The sequence below is a fragment of the Carcharodon carcharias genome, chromosome 4 (genome assembly GCF_017639515.1).
Source record: "Carcharodon carcharias isolate sCarCar2 chromosome 4, sCarCar2.pri, whole genome shotgun sequence".
Lineage (NCBI taxonomy): Eukaryota > Metazoa > Chordata > Chondrichthyes > Lamniformes > Lamnidae > Carcharodon > Carcharodon carcharias.
In genome coordinates, this window is record NC_054470.1 from 49,743,356 (window position 1) to 49,764,187 (window position 20,832).

The window sequence follows — 20,832 nt, forward strand, 5'->3', positions numbered from 1 at the left end:
CAAAAGATTGGAGAAGTACCACCAGTGGCGCCTTCTCAAATCCGGTGCAAAAAAATTAGGTGTAAAATGGCCATTTAAGTCGCTAGTGCCCAATTTGCATCAGCACCAAAGACCAATTTCACCCCCTCAAAATTTACATTGGCGTCCTCAGTGGAGTATGATTTTGTTACCCAAGCCCTTGCAAGCTATAAAATCCTTAATGTACCACTGTGAACATATGTTCATACCCTTCCATCTCTTGCTCTGTCCCTTGTTTATGTTCAATCACTTTTTGTCCTTTTTTCCCCTCTAATTTACAGCTGAAAGATTTTTTTTTGCTTTGTTGTCATTTTGAGGTCTGCCAATCGTGTACTTGGGTAATAACGTTTATTTTTAATGCAGTTAGTCTACTGTCACCATGCATTGGCTTAATGGTAGACAATGGCAAAACAGCTGTAAAGAGCATTGCATGTTTAAAATGGTTTCCAGACCATAAAAATGTGTTCTAACACCAGTAACCGGTTAATGTCTCAAGAAGGCAACAGGAAAGGGAGGAACTGGTCAGGATAGTGGTGCCAACCTATCACTAGAAGGAAGTTGGTCTGCTTTTTCCAGTGTGAGTCAACCAATGCTTCCACACCCCAGAATTGCTCCTTATCCTGCTATTTCAGAGAAAGTTGGCGGTCCACTATTCAAACTAAAGTTGACCCTAATTATTTTTTAATTTTTTTTTCACTAACTTGTGAAGGCAGTTAGTTTCCAATGTATTTTTATGAGCAAAGAAAGCATCACATCTTGAATCACAATTTCTGCTCCTGATCGCACCCTGCGTTGACTTTGCAGCTTTACCATGACAACAAATCAACTTGCACTTAATAAGAAAACCTTTCAGTACAGGAAAACACCTCGAAAGATGTTTCACAAAGGTGTAATGCAAATAAACTAAATGTGAAGCCAGAAGAAGGAGATAATAGGAGAGCTTTAAGAGGTGGGTGCTAAGGAGGGTCTAAAACTTATGTGCTTCCTTTTTTCCTTTTAAGGTGGGAATACCAGGGTATGGCATCTAGGACTTGAAGGCATGCCTGCCATGGTGAGGAGAGAGGACGCAATAGAGTCTGACGTCAGAAAAACAGTTTGAGGGAGTGGTGGGTGGGCTGGAGGTTGTGGAGCTGGTGGAATTATGAGATGGGGCGAAGCAAGATCATGAAAGAATTTAAATACAACAATACAAATGATAAGGGACCCTGAGCCTGTCTAAGCCAGAGAGGCCAAAGATGATGGGAGTGCTGGATAGGATATAAGGCAAAATTTTATGCACCGTCACAGCGGCAGGCTCATAAAATGCGGCAAGCTGTTCATAAGTCCATTGACCAGCAGGACTGTAAAATCCATCCAGCATTAAATTCTGCCCTCAGACATTGGAGTTTTGAATCAGCTGAAATTTCCAGAAACTGGAGGTGTAAAGCAGGCTGTGTAAATCATTGAATTTGGAAGGGACACGAATATGAATGAGGGTTTCAGTAATAGCTGGATGGAGGTGGGCAGTGCTTACAGATGTGAAAGTAGTTGTTGGAAATTGGTGTTAGTGAGGCTATACCACCAACAATGAGGTTTGAAGTAGGTGAGAAATTACAGCACAGTACCTGAGCTGGAAATAGGTGTGAGGATTCTACCATTGATAGTACTTTACATATAAGTGTATCTTTATGATGTTGCTCATGACAATGGTAGAATGTGCTCCATTATACCTGTCTATCATAGTATTATAGGTCGTGTTGCCATGCCCTCTTTTTTTTCCTTTGTAGTTTTGTGGTCACTTTGTGATATTGTTCTTGGACTTTTTCATTATCCTGGGTGGGACAAGGCATATTTCTGTTATTTTACTATCTTCCATCATGTCTTGTCTGTTTACTTTTCCTGAGGTCTTAGTTCTGTCTGTCATTTCTGATTGACATGTTTAAAGTTCCTGTTTCTCTTGTCTCATAGCCTTTCCTGTTCTTTGTCTCACCCTTGTGACTTCTTGCCTACCTGCTCCTCTTGCCAACTTGCCCTTCTCAATTCCTACCTCTGCCAAATCTCTTGACCTCACCCCCTCCGTCCCTCATTTTATCTATCTTTCTTCTAATCTTTGTCAGTACCTTATGCTTACTGCATTACTTGGGTAACCATTGTCAGTACCTTATGCTTACTGCATTACTTGGGCCCCCTTCACTGCCCTCTTCTCTTATTTGCCCTCACTGTTGCTTACCAGCCTCTCCAGCCTTCCCTGATCATGCTTCTCCTAGTACTAATTTTTCTCTCCTCACCATTTTACTTATTGCCATCTCTTCCCTTATTTACCTTGTCTTCCCACCCTGCAGCCTCATCACCAAATTTAAATGGCAAATGAATGACTTATGCCTCCTACATTTGGGGCCTCACCTTTAGTATGGGCGCCCAATTTATTGGTCCCGGTCTTCCCTTTGCCATTGCTAGGCTTACTTCTTCCTCCTCACTCCACTTCTGATTTTTTGTGGTCCCTTATCTTCAATAATCCTGCAAAGCCTGCAGTTTAATAGTACTTTGTGACATTGCAACAGTTCTTGAAAAATTATAAAAACCTTTAAGTCTTTAATTCTGCTTTTTTTAAACCTATGCTATATTATAGCAGGGCATGTGAGAGTGTTTGACATTTCAGTTTGAATGAACAGAAGAAACAGCTAAATTCAAAAGGACAGTGTTCAACAGGAATAGAGAACTGAGGCAGATTGGAGGAGAGAAGCTGGAGAGGCAGTTGGTTTGGTGGTAGTGAAGAGACACATGCTGAGTCCAATACGTAAGACTTGTGATGAAGCAAAAGCAGGGGAAGGATTCCATGGTAGCAGTGAGGACCTGCATGCTAGATATCAAAAGGTGACTTGCTGCAAATGTAAGATATCAGAAGTGGAGAGGTATTAAATTGGTGGTAGGAAGTTTTTAAAAAAAATGATACTGGGTCCAGGACTATTAATCTAAAAATAGGCAGTACCCTAGAAGCAGGGAAAGGATAACAAAAAAAAAATGGCAGGAGGAACTGACCAAGTACATCACCTCGTGCTAGAAGGCAGGAAGGTCAGCTTTATGGTTAAATATGGATAAGCAGCCATTGATCATTAAAGTAATATAAGTAGATGTAACACATGCATCACATCAGAATGAAGTGTGTGCATTTGCATGATTTTTAATGCATTATCTGCAGTGTGCATTATTAACCTTAAAAAATCCAATTCACTGTTCCTATTTTTTGAATGTGATCACCAGTAGTGGATTCCAGAAATTCTCTATGATGTTACAGCATTTCAGTTACTTTCTTTATGGTTTTAGATACTACAGCAACATGTTGTTATGTTAGAAGGTTTCTTAGATGTAAAGCAAGCAAAAAAATGCATTTAGTTATGTATGTAATCTGTTTGCATGTGTATTGTATATGGCTGCAAATCTTAAAAATCAACCAAGTCGTCAGCATTAGCTCTGGACACCATGAAGCCTCATGACATCAGGCCAAACATGGGCAAGGAAACCTCCTGCTGATTACCACTACTATGTTCTGTCACCCACACCACCACCTCAGCCGATGAATCAGTACTCCATGTTGAACACCACTTGGAGGAAGCACTAAGCGTGGAAAGGGTGCAGAATGTAGTCTAGGTGGGGGAATGTAGTCCAGGCAGGGATCTTCTATGTCCATTACCAACAGTACCTCAGTAACACCACGATAGAGCAAGCTGGCTGTGTCCTAAAACACATACTACCTGCTAGACTGGGTCTGTGGCAGGTGGTGAGGAAATCAACAAGAGCGAAAAGCATACTTAATCTCATCCTCACCAAACTGTCTGCTGCGGATGTACCTGTCCATGACGGTCTCAGGAGTGACCGCCACACAGTCCTTGTGGAGACGAAGTCCTATCTTCACAGTGAGGATAGCCTCCATCATGTTGTGTGGCACCACCACTGTGCTAAATGCGATAGATTTTGAACAGATCTAGCAACTCAAAACTGGGTATCCATGAGGCACTGTGGGACATCAGCAGCAGCAGAATTGTACTCGAACACAATTGTAACCTCATGGCTCAGCATATCCCACACTCCACCATTGCCACCAAGCCAGGGGATCAATCCTGGTTCAATGAAGAATGCAAGAGGGCATGCCTGGAGCAGCACCAGACATACCTAAAGATGAGCCGTTAACCTGGTGAAGCTACAACACAGGACTACTTGTGTGCCCAACAGCATAAGGAGCAAGTGATAGAGCTAAATGATTTCAGAACCAACAGACCAGATCTAAACTCTGCTTGTTGTCACATCCAGTCGTGAGTGGTGGTGGACAATTAAACAACTAACCTGGAGGAGGAGACACTACAAATATCCCCATCCTCAGTGATGGGGGAGCCCAGCACATCATTGCAAACGACAAGGCTGAAGCATTTGCAACAATCTTCAGCCAGAAGTGCCTCGTGAATGATCCATCTCTCCCTCCGCCAGAGTTCCCCAGCATTACAGATGCCAGTTTTCAGCCAATTCGATACACTCCGCAGCTGAAGAAATGGCTGAAGCACTGGATAGTGCAAAAGCTATGGGTCCTGGCAGTAATACTGAAGGCTTGTGCTCCAGAACTTGCTATACCCCTAGCCAGGCTGTTCCAGTACAGCTACAACACTGGCATCTACCCAGCAGTGTGGAAAATTGCCCAGGTATGTCCTGTACACCAAAAGCCAGACACATCCAACCTGGCCAATTACCGCCCCATCAGCCGACTCTCGATCATCAATAAAGTGATGGAAGGGGTCATCATCAGTGAGTAGGTTATTGCTAAGCAATTGCTGCTTGATAGCACTGATGCTCAGTTTGGGTCCTGCTGGGGTGGGGTGAGGGGTGCTCTCCGCTGGTTGAAGTCATAACTAGCATAAAGAAAGATGGTTGTGATTGTTGGAGGCCAGTCATCTCAGTTCCAGATATCACTGCAGGGATTCCTCAGGGTTGTGTGCCAGGCCCAATCATCTTCAGCTGCTTCATCAATGACCTTCCTTCCATCATAAAAAGTGGGGATGTTCGCTGATGATTGCATAATGTTCAGCACCATTCACGAGTCCGCAGATACTGAAGCAGTCCACGACCAAATGCAGCAAGACCTGGACAATATCCAGGCTTGGGTTGATGGTGGCAAATAACATTTGCGCCACTCAAGTGCCGGGCAATAATCATCTCCAACAATGGAGTATCTAACCATCATCCCTTGACATTCAGTGGCATTACCATCGCTGAATGCCCCACTATCAACATCCTGGGGGTTACCATTGACCAGAAATTGAATTGAACTAACCATATAAATACTGTGCCTGCAAGAGCAGGTTCAAGGCTAGGAATCCTGCAGCAAGAAACTAATTTCTTGACTCCCCAAAGTCTGTCCACTATCTGCAAGGCACAAATCAGGAGCCTGATGGAATACTCTCCACTTGCCTGGATGAGCGCAGCTCCCACAACACTCAAGAAGCTTGACACCATTCAGGACAAAGCAGCCCTCTTGACTGGCACCCCGTCCATAAACATGCATTCCCTCCACCACCGACACACAATGGCAGCAGTGTGGACTATCTACAAGATGTACTACAGGAACTCACCAAGCCTCCTTCGATAGCATCTTCCACACCCACGACCACTACCATCTAGAAGGACAAGGACAGTAGACAGATGGGAATGCCACCTAGAAGCTTCAAGCCATTCACCATCCTGACTTGAAAATATATCATTGTTGCTTCACTGTCACTGGGTCAAAATCCTGGAGCTTCCTGCCTAACAGCACTGTGGGTGCACCTACACTACATGGACTGCAGCGGTTCAAGAAGGCAGCTCACCACCACCACCTCGAGAGCAATTAGGGATGGGCAATAAATGCTAGCCAAGACAGTGATGCCCACATCCCATGAACAAATATTTTTTTAAAATCCTAGAATCTCGTATAATAAAAGCAGAATTTGATTTATTGTAGTCTCGTGGCACCTGACCAAGTCCGGCAAATATGAAAAACTAGAAAAGTGCAGCTGCTGTTCTCTGTCTAGCCTGTGGGATCTTGCATCTGCATTCTTTCATTAATACAATCTTAATGCTTAGTGATTAAAGAAATTGCACAATCAACGCTGGATTCCAAAGATTTGTGATCCAGTATGTACTTCATGCTACGTGGATCTTCAACACAGTTATTTGGGGCAACCGTGTCTGAAGCAAGCTTCTGATCGCCTAAACAGAAACTGCTTTTTACTTCAATTTATGTGAATACTCATGTGGGTTGCCAGACAAGTTTTCACATGTCAAATTATTATTCTCCAAAGCATAAATGACAATTGTTTGAGTGCCAACTGGCTGTTCACCTTTAAATTTTGTTTGGTGGCTTGGTGGGGGTGGGGGTGAAATGGTGGGATGGCAGGATAGAAAAAAAAGATTCTGATGGAACCTTGTTTTGAATGCACCTGATTTCCTAAGCAGTGCACACAGTAGCAATCACTGCCCTCAACCTTTTGTTGACACTGAGGCCAATTGTGATGTGCTATGCTGCTGCACAGAGATCAGCTAACTCAACACAGACCCAGAAATCAACTTCTGTCTGTATTGCTAGATTGCAATCTGATTGAGGTATCATACGTTCTGAAGAGTATGACTGAAACACGCATTTGAAAACCTAATTTGGTTTAAAATTTTTTATGTAGATGTATTATGTTTACTTTTTATGCAAGTTGCTGCATTCAAGGTGCTTTTTACATTATAGGAGTACAGCTGTTGGCAGATGTCAGCTGAATTCATACGGATGTCCTGATGTTTGGAGCTTTGTACACCAAGAAAATGTGAGGCTCTGCATGAGTTATCCAGCTAAAGGGAGCTGGTTTCCCACATTAGCTTGTCACGAAATTATAATAATTCTCACAATATTCTTGTAATTTTTGTAAAAGTAAGTTAATAGTGGGGTTTAGATAGTTTGTGTGTGTGGGATTAAATTGAATTGGAGACAACTGGCCTGGAGGCTTGGACTCATCAAAAGGAGCTAGGTTTGAAATGCTAAATACGTAAACATGGCTGAAGTCTTAGAATGTGAGGTTAGGAGCATTTGCATTTTTAGATAAATCAGGGTGGTTTGAATTTCAGAGATGGTAAGATGTTACACCTAGCCAGAGAAGCTAGGCCAAGCAGTGTGTTTATTTTTTCCCAAAGGTTACTGATAATATTAGCACCATGAAAAGATTTATATTATGAGAAAGGTAAAGTTCCAAAGACCATATGGGAACATTGGGATTTACATTAAAAGAGAGAAGCATGTATAAAGGAGAAGAGGCTATGTGTCAGGAAAGGCATTGTAAGATTTACCATAAGTGTGAAAAGCCCCCAGTATTTGTGCATCAAGTCTGCTGTCTGTGGAAACTGGGAAAAGCCACTTTGAATTCTACTGTCCAGGGTATTGTGTTTATCTTGCCTGGATCTGTTTAAATCTATTTGTTTACTGTTTCCTTAATGGAGGTGTAACTAGAAGCCAGATTAATTAGGGATTTTAGGAGTTATTATAGCAGTAATTTGTAGACCTGTATATGTGCTTGAAATCTTTTCTTCTGTTAATAAATGTTTCATTTAGTTTTCTTAAAAAAAAATCTCAAGTCTTGGTAGACTTGTTACTACTGAATTCAGGGCACGTGTCTCTAAATAAAATACAAATTGCAAAACCGTTGTGACTGCGTGATCAAGTTTCCCTTATGGATTTGATCTGCCTGGCACACATCATCTGTCATGTCATAACATGCTTTAGATTTCTAAATTACACAGGGTAGTTTGATGCAAGTAACAATTCACTGAAAGTAGGAGAGTGGCACATGGATATTCCTCTCCCACTGTCATGGGAAAAGACACTGTAGTAGCACCACAGGTGATAATTACTAAAACAAGCTCTCGGCTGGAAATGGGAAGAAGAGATGATTCCTACACCTGAACAATCCTATCCAAATATTAGCGGGACAAATTAATGTTACTTCATATGATCTGCGTTAAGTTGTTTAAGTGTGTTTGTGGTGGCAACAGCAGATATCTTTCAGTTTTTTAAGCCTGAGTGAACTTCATATCAGAATGTTAAAAACTTGTGGCAGTGCCATTCCTACTTGGATGGGTTTAATTTTGCTGGTGATTTACTATATCTGTATCCAGTAATTTTGATGAAGTTGAAAATTACAAGAAATCTTGTTTACAAAGGAAACTCGAAAGGAATGTTTGATTAAAAATTCTAACTAAAATCTAAGCTGTACTGGTGATCTTGCCATCTATACCATACCTACTGAGTGGGTGCAGCTTCTCCAGCCTGAGTGTTGTGTCACACAAAGTATGCCAAGTGAAAAGCATTTGGGTCCGCGGACATGGAATAAAGAGAAAAGGCTCTGCTAAATGCCTCTGTTTGAACAGTAAATGGTTTGCAGGCACATGAGTATGATTGCATTTCAGGCAAATTTAGCATGAAAACCAGTTATTGTGTGCACATCTGGATACATTGTGCCATTGGAGCTTTGGCCCCCACAGCAGTACTGGCCAGTACAAGGCAGTATGCATGATGATGTATTTTTAGAACAGCATTGTTCTACTTTTAGCATGAAATCCTTGTATCACAACATGTAATACCAAGGTTGCTACATTAACATAAGTTATGTCATACTTTGTGAATTATTTTTGATCATTAAAGCCTCTGATGTACTTACTGAGGCTTATTAATTATTTTGAACTCTGTGTCCTGTGTAATATTTATCGATTCACTAACTCCAACAAAAAAAATTCACTGTCAGTCATCTCATTGCTGTTTTCAAGACCTTGTTTGCAATTTGATTGCTGTGTTGTACATAATGGCAGCAGTTACTCTTCAAATGTAACTTATTGGTTACAAAGTGCTTTGCGACATCTCAAGGACTTGAAAGGAGATATGTAAATGCACTTTTAAATTTCGTTCTTTGAAAAATTGATTCGGCAGTTTACGTCAAATGGTGTGGGAAGCAAATTGCCCAACTAGAAGGTGCTTACTTTAGATTAGTATTTTCACCTTAAGTATTTGAGAGTCTGCAATTATTGTGCATTGGCTAAAGTACAAAATAATGGCCCAGATCTTCCAATCAGGATTGGAAACCCCATTTCCGACCCTGATCAGACAAAATAAAATGCACACTTCCCTTTTTCCGATTTTTGAGGGATCTTCCAACCCAGTGCAGCAAACCTCAATGGGAAGCATCGCAGAGAATCTGTGCAGAAGCCATGCCCCCTTTTCATAGCACTAGCTGCCATGGAGTTTAAATGTTCCAGAGTGCTTTGAAAAGCTATGGAGAGATGGTAAGTGTGGAGGGTAATGGGGTAGAGTGGGTGAGGTAAGTGGGTAATGGGGTAGAGTGGGTGAGGTAAGTGGATAATGGGGTAGGTTGGTAAGATGATTTGCAGGGAAGTTGGGCCGGGTCAGGGTTGAGGGTAGTCAGATGGTCATTGTGAGTAACTGAGGGTCAGTTGTATACTTACCCAGGTGTTAGACTAGGTTTCTTTCCTGGGTAACTATTCAGGTAAGTAAGTCAAAACCGTCCGACTTCTCTGACACTAACTCAAGTTGCAGACTTTTTCCAGAGGCTCTAGGGGAATTGTCGATCTGAAGTTCAAACCTTCAGGGCAACTCCCACGGAGTCCTTGCCAAAGAGGCCTGTAGCGCATCTTCCAAGGTACGTCCAGTATCCAGCCATCCAGAGACCGGAAGATCTGGGTCTAGTTTCAGGGAGATTCCCCACCTCCTCCTCCTCGAGCACCAAAACCTATTCTCGCTATTAAGGAAAGTTTTGTTAGCATGATGGTAATTACATTTATAAATGTGGTTAGAACAGTAACAAAGTATAAAAGCTGGTTCATTGAGGTTTTTCTTTTTGTCCATAAGGCCTGATTTTAACCTTGGGAATGGTGCAGGTGGGCAGATTACGCTATGCCAGGATTCCCCACTATGCCCTGACATGCCACCTATCCTTCAGTCTTAGCTTGTCTTAAGTGCTTTGGAATGTTTTGCTCTGTTAGAGATGCTATATTAATGGAGGTTATTTTATTAATTTGGGCTACTTGCTGTAGAGAAGCTGGGGCCTGATTTAAAAGGCCAAGTCATGTCTGATGACTTATTCAAGGCATACACACCATTTGAGCTGCGGGCTCAACTAAGGCCTGCGCAGTCTTGAACTCACCAGTGAAAGCTGTTGGCAAAAACACCCTTGGCACAGGAGGCCCTTGGGAGTTGGTTTTTCTTCTTTACTTTTTATTGGTTTCTTGTCGGCCATGGGTACGTACCTTAAGTCACCCACAATCCTGGATTCCTCCAGTCCTGGGGTTCCCCCATCCCTTGATCCGAAAACTTTGATTTTCTCAATTCCCCTCACCTGAATCCCACTTACTTTGCTGCGGACTGTTTCCATGGGTCTCCAATCATTGCCTGACATCCCACGCAGCTGTCCTCATGAATTTATATTCCAAGTGGTCAGTGGTGATGTCATGTTCACAGCTTCAGGTAGAACCCCATGGCAATGCCTCAGCTGAGCTCTGGGAGTTGAAATCACCACTCGCTCTGGCCGTAAACCATTATGTATCCTGGCCCGAGTTTAAAACCGGGGCTATAATTTCAGAAGAAGCCTTTAGAAATGTTTAAAGCACTTCAGATTTCACATGACTATTTCTCTATTTAGCGAAGCATTTTGAGATGTTAGGAGGAACTTTGAGGCTTAACAATTGGAACTTATGTTTATAGTCTAATATTACTGCTATAGTTTTGTTTTAAAAAAATCAAATTTAGTTGTATGCTTTTGTCCTTCACTCAAGCCATGTTATATTGTACAATGTGTACTGGTTTTTATATTTCAATTTGAATGAACAGAAGGAGCTCTGTTTCCATTCAAAAAGACAGTGTTCAGCAGCAGGTGGGAGAACTGGGGATATTTTGAAAAACAGAGATTTCATTGGTGTGAGCCCAGCCTATGCTACGGTGTGCTGTACTTGGCTAAGTTTACACTAATACTGGAATTTTCCCTTATAGGGCACAGCATGAGTTAGGGCAGGCAGGGCTTCAGTTGACAGCTCTTTCAGTTTAGTTGAAGTTTGCTGAAAGTGTCTGAAGCCCTCTATTATAATTTACAAGAGAAATTTGTTTCTTGCGGGGTGAGGAGGTGGGGGGAAGAGAGAGAAAAAAAGGTTTGGATGTATATGCTACACAAACTTGGCCACCATTTCAGAAGCTGGATCTTGTTTCTTCACAGTTGCTTGTCAGTCGTAAGTAATGGAATTCTCCTTTCCTGTTTAGTTGTATAGGCCAAAACTAGCACAGTTAATGAGTCAGAAACGGGAGCCGTTCTTTTATGGTGTGTAACCATTTTAAACTGCTCAATAATGTGCAATAATTAGTTAGGTGGATAATTTTATGCCAGAGTTTATTACGATGGTTCTACCCTGATATTTGCTTAGGCAGTTCCTCTTCTAGCTGTGGAATTTCAGACCATGTCGGAAACAGGTCTGACTGCATATTTTTAGTGAGTGTGCTCAGCGGAGCAAAATCTGATTGGGACTACTGTGACCACAAAAAAAATGCTGTTGCTTAAACACAAGAGGGTAGACAGATTTTCAACTCCCTTAAGTTAGTAAAATTTGAATTCTCCTTTCCTCTCTTTTGGAAGGAAAGAAAAGACTGAAGGCAGTCGTGTTCTGGTTTCAGTAGGAACAGTTTATATATTTACCCTTTCTGTTCCCCAGAGGAATCTTTTACCATATGGTTTGCTGCAGTGCATGTGGTCACCTGATTAGTGCACATCAGTAAGCTCCAAAAATTTGTGCTCCTGAAGTTATATCAAGATCAGTTTCAACAGAATTTCATAGCTTGCTGCTAATGAAGGTATCTGCAGAGGTGGATCTTTATCAGCTAAATGTGGCATTTCACAGTAAAGCGAGTTATTAAAATCCTGTCATACGAAATAGGTATTCTTAAAAGCAAGACTGTGCGTGCTTTGTGTTAAACTTTCTCCAATTAGGATTGCTCAGTTAAAGTGATGTTTCAAAGGAAATTCTTGAAAACTTTGACCATTTTTTTGAATTATGGCTTTGTCTACAGGCAGACTGTTTTATTAAATTATTATATTTTTATTTTCCCCAACAGAAAAAGGAGAGGGATCTTTAAATGGAGAAGATGAAAAGGATCTACAGTCTCCATATTCTGTGGAAACTCCTTATGGCTTTCAAATAGACCTGGATTTTCTTAAATATGTAGATGATATACAAAGAGGAAACACCATAAAGAAACTGAATATTCAAAGAAAGCCCAAAGTGGCTAAAACGCCTGCAAACCCTCGAAACACTGGAGATCAGGTCAGTGGATGGACATCAACAGAATCCCTGTCCTCCTCCAACAGTGAAGATAACAAATTGTCACCATCTTTATTTATTGGTGCAAGAAGTCAGCATACTCCTCAAATAAGAGGTGGTATTGAAACATCATCAGCATTTTTATCTGTTCAAGAAAACAAACTGTTGCCACCACCATCACCGAGGCCAACAGCACATAATTTCCATGTTGAGAAAACTCTGATGGAAACCCGTAGAAGGTTGGAGCAAGAGCGATTGATCATGCAGTCAACTGTTGGGGATGCACGGCGACCGAGGTTTGCAAGTTTTGGAGGCATGGGCTCTACCAATTCTTTAGCTTCATTTGCAGGATCCACTGGACTGAATCAAGTATCCCCAAATTCTCAGCAAATTCATAATGGTTTCCAGGCAAATGGAGATTATAACCCTTATTTCAATTCGTCAATGGGCAGTTCCATTCGTCACAGTCCTTTAAGTTCAGGTATCACCACACCCGTCACAAATGTCACCCCAATGCATCTTCAGCACATCAGGGAGCAAATGGTAGTTGCACTTCGACGACTCAAAGAGCTTGAAGAGCAAGTGAAAACAATTCCAATCCTACAGGTAAAAATTTCAGTGTTACAAGAAGAAAGAAGGCAATTAACAGCACAGCTGAAAAGCCAAAAGATTTCGAATCAAAATGCCGCATCAGGATTTCGAAAGCGATCTTACAGTGCAGGAAATGCAGATCATTTTGAACAATTGCTCCAGACGAAGCAGGGAGGAGAACTACACATTGACTCAGAGGATGAAATGGAAAGTTTAGAACAGAGTTCGTTGAGAATGGAGGAGTTCAGGCAACTGACAGCAGAAATGCAGGCTCTTGAAAAAAAGATACAGGACAGTAGTGATGAGAAGCAGACTAGCAGTAGAATGTGTACACCACCGCTGGTGAAAACAAGAGAGTACAGGTCCATAGCTGTAGGAACAGATGTGAACATGAATGAATTTGTGGTTTACCATCGATCTGCAAGACATTTCAAAGATGTTGCAGTTGGGGCAGTTGTCAAGCAGACAGATGCCGGTGTTGGGGTCACTGAGACTCTGTTAGGTATCACCACAGAGGCAGAGGTGGAAATTGAACTGCAGCAGCAGACAATCGATGCACTAAAAGAGAAAATTTATAGGCTTGAGGTGCAGTTAAAGGAAACCACACATGAAGTGGAGATGAGTAAACTGAAACTGGAGCTGCAGGTTGCTGGATCTAGGAAAAAGGCAGATAAATATGTAATGGCACAACCACTAGTCTCCAGTGCATCAGTACAAGCAATAGTACAAACAAAAAACCAAATGGTTGGTGACCATGTAAACTATTGTGATGCTTATGTAGGCACTCAACAGCAAACACGTAGCACAGGAGTCACTTGTAGGCCTGATTTCCAAGATGTTGCTGTAGGACCAGATATACCATTGAACTGCTGGGTTGTACATGAGAAGGTGGAATTGCAGGATATGGGTGTAGGTCATCATGTTATAATGTGTGATAAAACTATGAATTGTGGGATGGAGAAAAGTTTCTCAGATGTGGCCATAAACACAGAAGGGTGTATGCAAGATCAAGATCTTATCAAGATGAGAGAAAATGTTCTTCCAGCCAAGGGATCTAAATCAGTAGGGTGTGGTGATTGTTCAGTGGATGTTATTGTTTGCCAACCAAAAGAACTGATGTCCTCTAGTACTAACACTGTACAGGTTTATACAGTCGATTCAGCTGTAATGGCAGTACCCCAGACTGAAACCCAACAAACCCATGCAGAAGTAGATAGATTGAATCAGTGCACAAATACTGAGCCAATAACATTTGCAGACTCCACTACCAATACCATTGTGAGCAATTACAATAAAGAGACCAACACTGCAGTCATTGAAACACGAACTGTAGCTGTGGGAGATGGTAGAGTGAAAGATGTCAATGCAGCTGTTAAAACTCGCTCCATTGGTGTAGGCACAACAGCCACTTATGATATTGATTTGGAGAAGTCATCTGTTAAGACAAAAGATTTTGGAGTTGGGCAGTTGAGCATAAATGAGAACTATCTTGTTGGTTTGAAAAAGAGAAATATTGGTTGTGGCACAATTAATCATCAACCTGTGACTCCTAACACAAAAAGCATCGGTGTTGGTGATGAGTCTGTGTTTGCTGCAAAAAGTCAAGAGACTGATCCCATGCCGAATCCAGAGACAGAATCCACATTGAACCATTACGTTGAGCGTGTGCAAAAGTTGTTACAGGAGCAGCAGATGCTACTGGCTGAAAATTATACTGAGCTAGCCGATGCATTTGGACAACCCCACTCTCAGATTGGATCTCTCAACTCCCAGCTTATCAATACGCTGACTTCTATAAATTCTGTCATGAAACTTGGGAGCACTGAGGAAATAAAGACCAGTGATGTTGTCAACCCTTGTGCAGACACTGTAATTACAGGTTAGTTGCAAGTCTGATACACATGGATACATACCTTTGTAACTGAAAGCAGTGTTTTGATGCGTTTCCTCATTGACTAATTGTAAAACTTATAAATTAGGCTACCTTTAGTTTTAAACATTTGCCATCACATTTTGAAATCAACTTTCAGTTCAATTAAATCAATTTGTGTATGCCCATAGCTAAATGGAATTTTCATCGCTCTTCTATCTTTTTGTTCAGTGATTACAACCTTTGTAACATCAAGTGAAACTACCCAATTACATGTGCTAGATAGATTTTATAATTTGTGATCCAGTATGACTTAAAATCCTTTGCCTAAAATGGTTATAATCCTTATCCTTTAATTGAGTCGCAAGTTTTTATCAAATTTGTGTAACGTTGGAAAACATCTGAATCAAAATAAAATAAATTTAGTTTGATTGCTATATGTTTTAAAGTATAGATGGAAGAAATTTTATGGCAGTCATATAGAGTCTTTGGAATCAAGTGAAAAATTAGAGCTCAACATTTTGTTTTTTCAGTCACAACCTGGTCGGGATTGTAGCTTTATAGTTAATTTAGAAGAGTTCATTGTACTGTGTTTATTGAAGTTGATAAAAGTCTAAGTCTATACAAGGTTTTGCTGATTGCAGTAATATATTCTGTTTAGCTGAAGAATAGAGCAAAGAATAAGCTTATTTAAATACTATTAAAATTAGCACCCCTTTATAAACTCATAACAGACAAATAGCTGATATATTGCATAGATTTGCCACAATAATTTAAATTATGATTGTTTTGCTCCTACCAATAAGCAGAATATTTACTTCATTGTGTACATTCCTCAGCAGTTTAACACATTCAATTTGACTAGGATTTCCATAACTTATTTAAATCCTTGAATACTACAGTCAGTGAATTACTTGTTAATGCCCAGCCACTGTTATGCAGGTGCAAACAGCAGTAAGTTTCTATACAGAAAGTGGTGTAGACAGCAAATAAATGAATCGTCAAAAATCATAGGTATTATGGCACATTGGAGGCCATTCAGCCCATTCATCAAGTCCATTCCAGCTCTCTGTAGAGCAATCCAGTCAATCCCACCACTACATTCTATCCCCATATTCCTGAAAAGTTATGCCCATCCAATTTCATTTTGAAACCTTTAATCATCTTCGTTTCCACCACCCTCGTCGACAGTGAATTTCAGATTGCGTTCATTAAAAAAAATGTTCTTCCTCAAATGCTTCCTGCACGTGCTATTTGTGGAAGTTTACTGAGCAGAACGTGGGTGCCACGTTTCTGGCATTTCAACAACGATTGCACTTCAGAAAGTAATTCATTAGCCATCCGATGGATGTGAAAAGTACAATGTAAATGTAAACTTTAAACCTGTATCCTGATTCCTTGTACGATCAGCTAAAGGGAACCATTTTTCTTGCCTGTCATAATCTTGTATGTCTCTATCACAGCTCCCCTCAATCTCCTTTTCTCCAAGAAGAACAACCCCAACTTCTCCAGCCTAACTAGAATTACTGCCAGGAGAGCCTGGAGCAGACACGGGGAATGCAACAATGTTCCTGGCGAACCAGGAGAGGCCAGGACTGGGTCCCAGCCAACTGGGGAACATGGAGAACCTGGGAATAATTCAGGAGTAATAACAAGCAGTTCATTCATCCCCTGAGGCTTGCCGACCGTGCTGGTTTAGGTTGCGGATGATAGCGTTTCAGTTCCCCAGCATGAAAACCACTCTAAAAAGAAATTGTGTTCTTGTAAAGCACTCTAAACAGGGCATTACTTTAAATTCATTCTTTTCATCTTGTGCAAGTAATGCCATATACCATTATTCACCTGACTGTCAAAGGCGGCTAGTTACTTGCCAGCCATGGTTCAGTTGGTAGCACGCTCAGCTCTGAATCACCAAATTCCAGATTCAGGCCCCACTCCAGGACTTAAGCACAAAAAATCAAGATTTACACTCCAGTGCAGTACTAAGTGAACACTGCACTGTCGGAGGTGCCACCTTTCGAGTGATACCATAAACTGAGGCCCCATCTGCCTGCTTGGGTGGATGTAAGAGATCCCGTGGCATTATTTCAAAGAAGTGCAAGGGAATTATCCCTGTGCCTTCACCAATATTTACCCTCAGTCAGCATCACAAAAAACATATCTTTATTACTTTGCTATTTGTGGAAGTTTACTGAGCAGAACGTGGGTGCCACGTTTCTGGCATTTCAACAACGATTGCACTTCAGAAAGTAATTCATTAGCCATCCGATGGATGTGAAAAGTACAATGTAAATGCAAGTCTTTGTATTCTTTCTTATTAAGTTTGCTCTAACCTATGTTTGGTTCCACTCCTTGAGTGGTCGGTGCCAGTCTTGATTTGAATATGGTCAGTGGATTAATAATCTTCATGATACTCTATTCCCCACTGCCATCAATCCCCAACACTATTGTAAAATTCAATGTCATTATTATTAAGAATGGATAAAAAAGTTATTATATTTCCAGAAAACAAATGCACAAGTTCTTTCATTTATTCCACAATCATCATTGAGCAAAACAGATTAATTGGCCATTTAACTCACCGATGTCTGAGACCTTACTGGGTGCATACCAGCTACCAATTACAGTTGATTTGTGAAGAGCTTCTGAAAATCCTAAGGATGTGAAAGTTGCTAAATTAATGCAAGTTTCTTTTCCTATGTAAGCTGATGTAAATGACAAACTCTCAATTGGCATCTGTTATTGTCAGTTGCATCCACATGTTTTCAGGACTGCATGAAGTTGTCAGGTACAATTTTTACAAAAATTAGCAAGGATTTGTTCATTTTTATGTTTAAAGCTTATATTTTTGGAAGTTTGCCATCAGACCACAGGATCTTTCCATAGGTTCTGGATAAGCGAACCTGAACTGATACATTGTCAATAGATTTGATTTTTTTTCCCACTCTGAAGTTTGAGCTACTGAGTACTTTTAGTTTCCCACATTCTTACACCATGTTTCAGTGACACTCTCAACATTTGTTTTATTACTAAACATGATGGCCAAGATCTTCTGGCCTCATTAAGAGGCACCACGGGATCCCCTCTGAAGTCCCAACGCAAGGACTCCATGGGAATTGCCCAGGAAATTTGAACTTCCGATGGGTAATTCCGCTGCTTCCGGGGACCCTCCGAAATAGTCTTTGGCTCCAAGTTAGAGTCAGAGACTTGAGACAGTTCCAACTTAGTAACCTCGATAGTTACTGAGGAAATGTTAGACAGGAAAAAACCTAGGGCCAAACCTTCCACGAAGTGGCAGTCACTGTCAGATTGCCACTCCGCTCATATTTTCCTACCTTAGATTAGCACTCCACATTTCTCACCCAGATTTCTGACCCGGGCCTGCTGAGAAATATGGAGCATAGCTGCTTCTGGAGACCTTGGTGTGGTTTAGGATCGTCGGGAGAAGCAAAGTCACACTCCCATTTTACAGCACCTGCTGCTTTAACCCAGTAATTTACCAGTCACTTTGACAAGGTAGGAGAGAAGCTAAGCATGTAAGGTGAGGGGATAAGATGGTCTGGGGTTGAGTGTTTGGGGTAGTCAGGGGTTTGGGGGTCTCTGGGTCAGGGGCTGGTCAGGAGTTCCAGTGGGGGGGTTGGCCAGGGGGGAGGGGGTGGTGGGTAGTGGGATCAGTTGTATAGTTATCCAGCAGTTGGAACTGGTTTTAGTCCTTCTAACTTTCCCTGGGTAACTATTAGGTAAGTGAGTCGGAACCATCCGAAGCGATCCGCCTTTAAATCGGAGTTTCAGAGGGTTCCAGACACAGACGCAGATGTTGAAACTTACTGGGGAATTCCCATAGAGTCCTTATGTAGGGGGCTTCCAAGCAGCCTCCAGTGCAACAAGGGTACACGTCATTGTAGAATGGAAGGGCCAGTCTAACGGTAGTCTAATGGAAGCCCTAGTCTAACGCTTGGGTAACTATACAACAGATCCCCACCACCTCCCTCATTCACTGGACTACTTCCCCCACCCCCCAATTTCCTCCCAACCTGTCAAGCCCTCAGGACCAGACTCCTCCCTGACCAGCATCCCCCCTCCCCCCGCCTTACCGGCCTTACCTTGCACGCTTACCTTTTCACATTGGCTGTTTTCAAGGCAGCTTTGAGAAATTTAAATTCTTTACATACCAGAACACGGCAGCTCATGCCGTATAAAGGAGGCATGGCTTCTGCGTAAATTGTGCTGCTCCCTACGAGTTTTGCTGTTTGGGTCAAACGTGAAGGATTGTCTGCTGGAAGATCGTTCAGAAAAATCAGTAAAAAAGGTAACTTTTTTTTGTCTGATCAGAATCGGAAAGAGGGTTTCTGATCTTGATCAGAAGACCTGGGACTGATGTTTTTTCAGTTATCATCTCTCCATACCTTTCAAAATAGAAAGCCATAGCTTTCCATGTTTTTGTTTTTGGTAACCGTACTATCCCAGACGAATACTGGTACTCAGTTGATGTAGTTTACAAAGCATTTCAGTTATCCCATTATTTTGGTCATGTTAATTTGAAACTAAATGATTGGTTTATGCTGACTTTGTACTTTTGAGACAAGATGCATGATAGGATTTGACAGGGTAAGTGTATTCTTTGACCTGAAAGAATGCACCAGTGCTTGGAAAATTCTTTGTAGGTTACATCATTGTGCTATACTGCTAGAGGCTGGAGATTGGTCATAAACAAAACAATATGCATCAAAACTTCTAAAATATAGTCTTTGCATTTAGAAATGTTTGATATTTGCCAGTTTGTCTTTAATTGAATTAAAAGTTGCAGTAGATTTTTATTTCACTTAATATTTTCCTGCCACGTTTAAGTGCTAATTTTGTGCAATACAACTCTTAGCAGGAGTACAAGCGGGAGTTGGAGATAACATAGTATAATTATAGGCCTGATTCTGTAACCTGTAGTCACCTCTAGCAAGGGGTGAACATGGAACCCTACTAGTTTTACCATTAACTGTATCTTGACTGTAATTTTATTATAATTTTAAATAGTTTTTAGCCATATAAGTTTACAGGGTTTTTAAAAATAATTTTGAACAGTACTGTAATACTCCCCATTATATTATCTCTGAATAATACAGCATAGTGGATATTCACCATTCTGCCTTTGCTGACTCTTTGAAAGAGCTGTTCAATTAGTCCCACTCTTTGGGCAGAATTGTCCTAGATTTGCACGAAGTGCGTTAGCGGGTGGGAAAAAGGACGCTTTATCCACTGGCAAGTATTCGTGCTGTATTGCCCCATTCCCAGCATGTCCCGCCTCATTAATAATGCATTCACAGGAATCACTCGGGATCGCTGGTGGGGCAGCCTGTGATTCGCCTGTCCTGTCATTGCCTCAGGGCTTCAGTAATCTGGGTGCCACAATTAAAGGACACCCATGCACAGAGCTAGCACCCTCTAAGAGATCAGAAGCTGTTGCAAAGTCATGGCTGCCAACGTGCTGCCCCCAAATTTAGTGACACCTTCCTCAGGCACCTACTGAACACACTGGAGGCCTGCCATGAAGCCCTCTACCCCTATTCTGGGCAAAGACCAGCAAGCAAGGTCACCAATCCAGCATGGGAGGTGGTGGTCAGTGGCAACACCCTGCAAAAGAAGACAGCCACCCAGTGCCAAAAGAGGATTAATGATGATCTCCCTTCTGCCAGAGTAAGCCACTCTCAACTTCTCACTCTCAAACCCATCACACATCCACAGGAACCTCATTCACTGCCAGTTCAAGGGGCATCACCATTCACTCTCTTACACACCTTCAATTTGCCTGCAGATTGTGTCCTCATCCCGTCCATGGCACCACTCACCACCAACACATACCAGACATCTTTCTCATCTGGCCTGGCAAACATCCTGCTTACACTCTCGCCATCTGTATTCATGTACGACAAGCTGACACACAACAAAAGGGAGAGGTCACAAACTGATGGAGGAATGCCCAACATCAGGGTCCTCTCAGACTTTGA

General features: G+C 41.6%; 1 protein-coding gene across 5 annotated transcripts in view; it reads left to right on the forward strand.

Moving 5' to 3' along the window:
- Nucleotides 1-20,832, forward strand: part of kank1a (KN motif and ankyrin repeat domains 1a) — a 230,304-nt gene that overhangs the window by 155,463 nt on the left and 54,009 nt on the right. For 4 of the 5 annotated variants that reach the window (XM_041186282.1, XM_041186281.1, XM_041186280.1 and 1 more), the window contains one exon: nt 12,167-14,842. In XM_041186282.1, coding sequence (XP_041042216.1) covers nt 12,167-14,842 — 2,676 coding nt within the window. Of the gene's footprint in view, nt 1-11,059; nt 11,290-12,166; nt 14,843-20,832 lie in introns of those variants that run through there. The other variant, XM_041186283.1, reaches the window with a different exon arrangement.